Source organism: Phoenix dactylifera, chromosome 2, assembly GCF_009389715.1.
Source record: "Phoenix dactylifera cultivar Barhee BC4 chromosome 2, palm_55x_up_171113_PBpolish2nd_filt_p, whole genome shotgun sequence".
Classification (NCBI taxonomy): Eukaryota; Viridiplantae; Streptophyta; class Magnoliopsida; order Arecales; family Arecaceae; genus Phoenix; species Phoenix dactylifera.
Window position 1 is genome coordinate 11,623,373 of NC_052393.1, and position 7,987 is coordinate 11,631,359.

At 40.0% G+C, this 7,987-nt stretch overlaps 1 protein-coding gene across 2 annotated transcripts; it reads right to left on the reverse strand.

The window, feature by feature from the left end:
- Positions 1 to 1,808: 1,808 nt before the first annotated feature.
- Positions 1,809 to 7,728, reverse strand: LOC103717125 (probable aquaporin NIP5-1). 2 transcript variants are annotated; one of them, XM_039121429.1, is made up of 5 exons: positions 7,566 to 7,727; positions 6,864 to 7,088; positions 2,765 to 3,184; positions 2,601 to 2,662; positions 1,809 to 2,457 (listed from the first exon to the last, which is right to left on the reverse strand). In XM_039121429.1, the coding sequence occupies exons 1-5, from the start codon at positions 7,590 to 7,592 to the stop codon at positions 2,259 to 2,261; spliced, it is 933 nt and encodes a 310-aa protein (XP_038977357.1). In that variant the 5' UTR covers positions 7,593 to 7,727; the 3' UTR covers positions 1,809 to 2,258. The 2 variants fall into 2 exon arrangements, with proteins under 2 accessions (XP_038977357.1, XP_008803617.1); XM_008805395.4 differs by having other exon boundaries at positions 6,864 to 7,728.
- Between the last annotated feature and the right edge of the window lie 259 nt (positions 7,729 to 7,987).

A 7,987-nucleotide genomic window follows, 5' to 3' on the forward strand; every position in this document is an offset into this window, starting at 1 on the left:
AAATCAATATAATTATATGAAAATATTCTTTTTAAAAGAATTATCCTTTTCTTCTAAAGAAAAGAAAAAGAGCTTACTTTTGGCTCCTAGCTTTTTTTATGCCATTAGCCATTAGCCATTAGCCTTAGTTATGGAATTCGACTAAAAGAGCTAACAATAATTTGTCCTTTTATCTATCCAATTGGGGCTCCTCACTTTTATGTGGTTGTAAGATGCACACAGAAGAATAGGTGGTGATTCCCCTAAAAAGTGTTGTCATGGTTCTATTTGGCTCCTTCAGAATGCAAAATTCCTGCACACGTTAGAATTGGAATTGCCCAAAAAAAATAGAAAACACTAAAAAAAATGATGCAATGAAAAGTTTTTTTTTTAAAGCTGTTATAAATTATGCAATAAAAAAATTCAGTGGATTGTAGAAGGGCCTGAGAGTAACCTGAGGGCGTCTTAGATGTGTTCACAACAATAAAAAATCAAAGGAAAAATAACAAGTTAGAACTCCAAGCAACCAAAAGACCAACGACTAACATTGCAAGATGACCAGCAAATGTCGATCAATCTAGGCAACTTGGCTATTAAATTTGCTATTCGTGCTGGCTCATTACATTGTGATTCTTTGCACTCTATCTTTTTCTTTTTTTTTTGATAAATCGGATAAATTAAAGCTATCAAGTATAAACACATTCATAAGAATCAGAAAACAAAATATTCAAAAATTGAACCACAAGATTTGTTGTAGAATTCTATAATATAGTCTCACTATGATGAGCCATATAAGTAGCAATTCAATTTTACAATATTAGCTTTTTATAGAAGGTACGGCTGAAAACAGATTGGATACGGATCGAATATTGATATATTCATATCTGTATTTATACTTTTCAACGAATATGGATACATATATGGATATTAAATAGATATGAAAATTAATATCTATATTTGTTCTAAATAAATATGGATTCGAATCAGATGTTAAACATATTCATATTTTTTTATCCAATATGGATATAAATTGGATACCTTTTCGGATATTAATTAAATTTGAGCAAAATTCAAAGATGAAAACTCGCAAGGAAGACATGATCATTAAAAAAATATAATTTTAATAAGTATTTATCAATAATAAAAACTAATGATTTCATAAACGATATACCGCTCAAGATTGTTCGTCACTGAAGTAGACGGAATTTATAGTACCTCCAAGACATCTTAAGACTCTTGCTGGTTTAAAATTGCCGGGTGGAAATTAGGAAGTGGACGGAACGAACGAATAAGAGGTTTGAGCCTTTCAGGCGTATAAGGTGATTCGAAGAATTTTATTCGAATCGGATATTTCATGTCTTAAGATTATCCGATATTTTTTTTTTTTAGTTTAGATTTGGTTAATCACTTAATTGATTTTTGGATTTAACTTAACTTAAATTTATTCTTTTCACTTGTCTTTGTTATACGGATATTTAGATCTGGATCTAAATCCAGAAAAATCAGATGTATCTACATTTAGAAGATTTTTGAAGTAACTACCTGGATTCGTATCTGAATTTGATTGGACTTAAAAAAACAGTATCTAAATCCGACCCCAATTAAATACAGAAACGGATACAATCCAACCCGCTTTCTGCCCTAATAGGAGGAGGTAAAACTTTTGTCTTAAGATTGTGAATACATCTGAGGAGGAAGGCAATTGCAGTCCGTCTTATGACTCGTGTCATCTTCCTCCGAAAAAAGCAAAGGCAATTCCAAATACAACTCGACCTCCAGCAGACGAATCAAACCAAACAGATCGAACATATCCTACAATATATATATATATATATATATATATATTATTAGAGCAGTTTTCAACAGATACACCCCGGACACATATCACACTCACTTTATTCTGAAGACTCCTCACAACCACACAAAGGACCACTGACAAACCGAACCCCTCCGCCCATCCACCCCCTGACGAGATTCGCTTCGTCTCACACTCTCGACACAGGGACAGCTAGCTTCACGTCAGCCACAGCACAAACCACTCGCTCCGCCATCGCATTCGCATTTCCCCTTACCCTTTTGGCTGATAAGCGTGGACTTGCCGTCACTTCCACGAAGCTAGCTTCTCCACAGTCGTTCATCCCAAGCAAACGACCATTATTACACTTAAAAATTATCATCACTCACAAAGTCGCATACAAGCACACAAGCACACAAGCACACATGAACCAAGAAAGCAGAAGCAGCGAGTAGGATAGCCATAGTTCACCCTCGGATCGAGTCTAGCGGCGGAAGCTTCTCGCCGAGCGTGGCGCCACCCCGTCGTCCTCTTCTGTGAGCTTCACAAGCGTGTAGGTGGCAGCTCCAGCGATGGCCCCCGCAGTGGGCGCCACCAGATATATCCACACCTGCTTGTAGTTCCCAGCGGCCACCGCCGGCCCCAGCGTCCTCACCGGGTTCATCGATCCGCCGCTCGATGGCCTTACCCAAATCAAACACTTGTTAAATTCCACTTTCCTTACCAAAAGGAAATAAGTTAAAAGATATTTTTACAGTACTTAATTTAGGAAACAAACACGTAGGTTTCAAATTGATTTTTAGGTTTTTTTTTTCTAAGTACTTACCCGGCGACGAGGATGTTAAGCATAACCGTAGCGCCAACTGCTATTCCGGCCAATTCTCCTACCTAAGTAGACGAGAAGAGACATGGATCGGAGAAAGCGAAATGGAGTTAGAGAGAGTAGAAATGGAAGGAGGATTGGGAGAAGTTGGGGTGAGATTGGATTACCGCTCGAGTATCTGTAGCGACGGCGGTGACGACGAACAAGAGGTTGAAGGTGATGAAAAACTCGAGGAAGAACGCCTGGGCGATGCCAACCGAAGGGACCGTGACGCCGCCGGAGAGGAAAGGATGGAAGATGCCCTTGAGTGCGAAGGAAGCACAGATGGATGCGGAGACTTGGGCAGCTATGTATGCAGGGACTTGGACCCAGGGGAAGTGGCGGAGGCATGCGAAGGCGATGGTGAGGGAGGGGTTGAGGTGGGCGCCGGAGATGTGGCCGGTGGAGAGGATGACAATCATGACCGCGAGCCCGGCGCATGCAGCATTGCCGATGAGAGTCTCGGCTCCGTTGTACTTCTGGTTCACGATGGGGCCTGCAGTCGCACCAAATATCAGAATGAAGGTGCCAACGAACTCTGCTCCAAGCTGCCATTGTCACCAAACGTTCGCCAAGGATTAGTAGACTCCAACAACTGGACGCTTCAATCTCCCTAATTCTTGATATTGGGTTAAAGAAAAAAAGAAGAAGAAGAAGTTTTGAAGGTAGCCATATGGTTTAATTCCTCCGGTCCACCACCCTCTTTCATTCTACAGAACTACAGATTAGATAGCTGTTGAGAATAGAATCGGAGGAGGGGTGCATTAATCACTGGACTATGATACAATTTGATTATAACTTGCCTAATTAATTAACATGCAATTTTGTATAATTTGAAATATATAAAGAAATAGAATAAGTTCTGATCGCTTCTTCCTTTTACTATCTAGACACCAAAGAGATGGTGCTGGAGTTGAGCAGAGACAAGTTGAACCAATGAAGCTAGTGTGACCTTGGAAACATTGCTTTCATCTACGGCAATCAGGCCATGGTCCACAAGGGAATAATTGGAGGGGCCCTACTTTGGCATCTATTGAAAAGGTTGAGTAGGCTTTGTTCCCACTCGAATCATTATACACTTAAATATATAAACGCCGCAGATGCACCCCAGCCGATGGCCTAAAAAGATTTTAGGTCAACTCAATTGGTTTTCTGACAAGCTCCGAGCTCTGTTTTCCTCTGTCCCATCAAACATGTGTCCAAACTCGAGCTATGTGGCATGTCTCCTACCCATGATAAGATCGTGACATATAATGGCTGCCCTCTTCTCCATGTCTTCCTAGCTAGACTTCAAAGGTTTTTCATATCAGCAGGGAAGGGAGTGGTGCTGGGAATCAGCACTCTTAGGAAATCACAAGAAGTTGACGAGTAGCAAAGAGGGGAAAAAAAGAAGTTTATCCATTGCAAAAAAAAAAAAAAAATCAATACCATTTACTGGCTGATTGGATATAAATTAATTTAGATTAATAAATGAAACCTCAAGCAAGGTCCAAATTTTGGAATATTACAACTAATTGAAGATGTGCTTGGTAAAGTTATCGTTCTAGACATGCCCATATGAGAGAAATCCAACCGAACAAAATGCTTGTCAGCTCTGGACATGCCCATATTCTTCTTCCCACTAAAACATGGCCATACCAGTCCGAGAATCTTAGTACAGCTTTATACCAAAGGAGCAAGGCCAGAGCACCACGCCTAAAAGCGTTCTGTTGGATCCCTCTTCTAGAGAAATCTGACCCTCGTTTCGAATAGCAGCATGCGTCACCAAATTCTAAGTTATAATTTTAACTGATTCCTCTTCCAAACCAACCATACAGTAGAGACCAATCACCTACTGTGAATAGACAAGTTCTTGAATAGATGAAAGGGCAGGGGAAGTTTGGAGTTTAACGAAAAATGACAGCTAAAATGATAAGTTTATAGAAGCTAGCTTCCTTGACCAACAGAAGCAAAAGCAAAGACTTGAAAAATTGCAAGCATCTTTCCAGTTACAATGAGGTGAGGAGGCGACATCATACGCAGGCTTCAAACAAATAAATATCAGAACATTTAGTGAACATCAGGTAGTCAGAGGGAGAAATAAAGAAGGATGGATTAATTAGTTGGGGAACAGCATCGTGCATGGAAGCGGGCGAAAACTGACCCCATTTATTAACTTATCCGCAGCTACACGCATTCGTAGGGGGCGGCCAAGCCCGGCCAATGCCCTCTTCAGCCCTTCCCTTTTTTTCCCCCAGTAAAACCTTCACCCTTACTTCATCTCATCCTTGGTCAAAGCCATGACAAGTGACGACCGATTCCTACACGTTTAGCCAGCATCAATCCTTAGATATCAAGGCTTCAGATCTACTTATACGTTTAGAATAATCTAGCCCACACCTTTTCTCAAAAGAAACTCTAGTCCACACTTTAATGACACATAGGAGGGGAAAATGGTATAGATGTTATCTTCATTCAACGACATAACTTGATTTATGTCATTCTAGAGATTCCCGTGGAGAAAGCCAAAATTGATGATGGACATGCACCAAATTTTATGTCATCTATACGGACGCTTTTTAGCTAATGTTTTTTAGGTCGCTGCGCAGTGGAAACAAAGTGCATCCATTGCAATGACGCTTAGCAGTTTTTTTTTTTTTTTTTGTTTAGGTGCAAAGCTGAGCAGATGCACAAGAAAGAACAAGACAACTGTTATTGAGGAAGCTTTCTTCAAAAGAAAAAAAGAAAGACTGTTATTGAGGAAGCTACAGACACAGTGGGCCAGCAACATAGTGCAGCAAAAATACTTGATTCCTCGTGCTGAAGGATTATTGAGGAATTTCCGTCCTTAAAATGGCTTCAAAGAAAGAAGTTCTCCAAGTGGGACGATGGGAGAGTAAAAAATGACAAACGATGGCCCACCCATTTTTGGTTGACTTAGAAGCGCTCGTCCTAATAAAAGTACTCCGAGAAATTGGAGTCTACTGTTCCAGGGACAAGGGCGGCCGAATAAGTCACGCAGTATCATGATCAAAGAAAGAAGAAAGAAAATTTTATGAAAGCCCATATATTAGAGGATATTTGGCTGCAGAATAGATTTTAATAGAGGCATATCTCGCACTATTGGAAGGATGCATCTATGCTTGGGAATAAGAACTCTTGATTATTGGTTGGATGGATAGATGCAGGAGATAAGTGTAGGGGGACTAAGGGACAAGGAATGCGCATTGAGTTTTGCGATAGTTTGAATTTTTTTAATATTTATAAAATAAGTAAGGATAAAATAGGAATTGAAGAGAATAGGGACAAATTTATTCCATGGTAGAAATCTATTCTATCATTTTAATGGAATAAATTTATACCATGTAGGCGCTCTAATTCGTCCACATGGCATAAGTCCTTATTCCATGATTCTTTTGGTGTTTGGTAAGGATATCCTTCGACGGGAGATCTCCACCTATTCCACAATCAAATACTCCTAAATAGCTCCCCCTTGCTCTGCATAAGCTTTACATTGGTCCCAACGTTTAATAGGCGAGCCAGAGTTACTTAAAAAAATAGGACAAACTAGAGCCAGAGACTCAAAGAAGTTGCCTTACGTAGATTTTATCTAGTTTTCACAAAATTACAAAAAACTATATTTTTTTTGGTACATCGGCTGCTCATACTAATTTTGCGTGAGTCCAACCAGCTGAATTCACAGAAAGAAGACTATATGGTGGCGGAGGGACAAAAGAGTGTTGAATCCAGAAAATTCCTCCAGAATATTGTGTAGCAAATGAGGCAACCAATCAGCAGCTCTGTTTGCCTTCCAAAATTCATGCATGGTCCGAAAAAACTAATTGAAAAACAAAAAACAAATTTTTTATGCTCGCAGAAGATAAAGTGAACCATACACTACGGAACAGAACATTGGTGCACCACAGAAGTTGGCTGCTTAGGACCAACAATTAATAATAAAAAGTAATAATTATAACAAAAATAATAATAGTTATAGCGACTAATACGGAATATTATACTCACTTGAGATCATCCGCTAGAAAGTCAAAAACAAAAATAAACGACTAGGAGAAGTTGGTAACTTAAAACCTTAAATAATTTACGAGTTGGCGATTAAACAAGCCCACAAAGCAAGCGTATATATATAGTACGTTAAGCATATGATCTATTACTGCTAACGTATATAATATATTGTATAAGCTTAGATGCGAGGAAGACCTTGTAATATGTTGATGCACGCGTGCGTACCTTGCGGGTGAGGGACACGTTGGGCTTGGGGAACTCGGTGAAGCACGTGTGAGGGGAGGCCCAGGAGTTCACCGGCAAGCACATGCCGCACCGCGGCATCGAGTTCCTCTCGTAGGACAGCGAGTCGACTCGGACTGACGAGAAGAGTGGCGCCCCCGGCGTGCCAGGCGTCGGCGGAGCCGACACGTTCGGCGTTCCGTTCTCCGTCTCCGGCATCGTCCGAAGCTACAGCAAGTAACTTTTTTTTTTTTTTTTTGGTTTTTTTTTCAGAAAAAAAGGGGGTGTGCTAGGAAGGGGAAATATTACATGATTTGGTGGTTTTTATAAAGGTATGGCTATAAGAATGGTAGAATTATGGCCAGGATTGATAACAATAGAGCTGGAGCCTTTGTCAAGGTTTCATAATAAATAGAGCTAATATATATTTTTTTTTTGAGATTTTTTTTGGGTTTGATGATGGAAGAGAAGAGGCAAAAATTACATGATCTGAAGGTTTTTTATAAACGTTTCTCTAAGGAATAATGAGAGAGAGGAGAGCCAGTTTAACGAAGCCTAAAACGAGAGTTGCTTGGTTTTATGGCTAACGATTTTGGATGAAGAATATGAGGATTTGTCAAGAAATGAGAGGAAAGATATCCAAGTTTCACAAAGCCACGTTCTTGAAATGGGAGGATTTAGAGGAACGGAAAAGGACACTCAAACCTGCATAGATCGAAACAAAGCTCGCATTTGGGTGCCTTCAATCCTGCAGTAGAAATTAGGAGAGAAAGAGAGAGTGTGTGAGGAACAAATGCAGGGATCGAGGGCTTTGGAGGAGGAAGAGTGTGAATATAAGGAGATGGTAGAAGTGGGAGAGGTCAATGCCTTGCAATCGCTCCCAGCTAAATAACAACGTAGCAACTCTCAAATAATTCACTAGAAAAATGAAGAAGCAAGGAATTTACAACAGTACCCTCGGCTATTATTGAACAATGTCTACGAAGCCCCGTGGTGGCAGTTACCGCATCACCTTTAAATCTCTTATTTCTCTTATTAGAACTAAAATAATATTAAAATTGTCTTAAAGTGGATCTGTATAAAACTCTAGAACGCGTGACCATTAGACTTCCCGTTTCCGCGCATGG

Excerpts from the sequence above, each read along its gene's own strand:
- LOC103717125 (XM_039121429.1), bottom strand. The coding sequence starts at position 7,592 with ATGCGAGCTTTGTTTCGATCTATGCAG. Across the intron at positions 7,089-7,565 it reads CTTTGTTTCGATCTATGCAG|CTTCGGACGATGCCGGAGAC; the intron begins GTTTGAGTGTCC and ends TACTTGCTGTAG. Across the intron at positions 2,663-2,764 it reads TCGCTACAGATACTCGAGCG|GTAGGAGAATTGGCCGGAAT; the intron begins GTAATCCAATCT and ends TCGTCTACTTAG.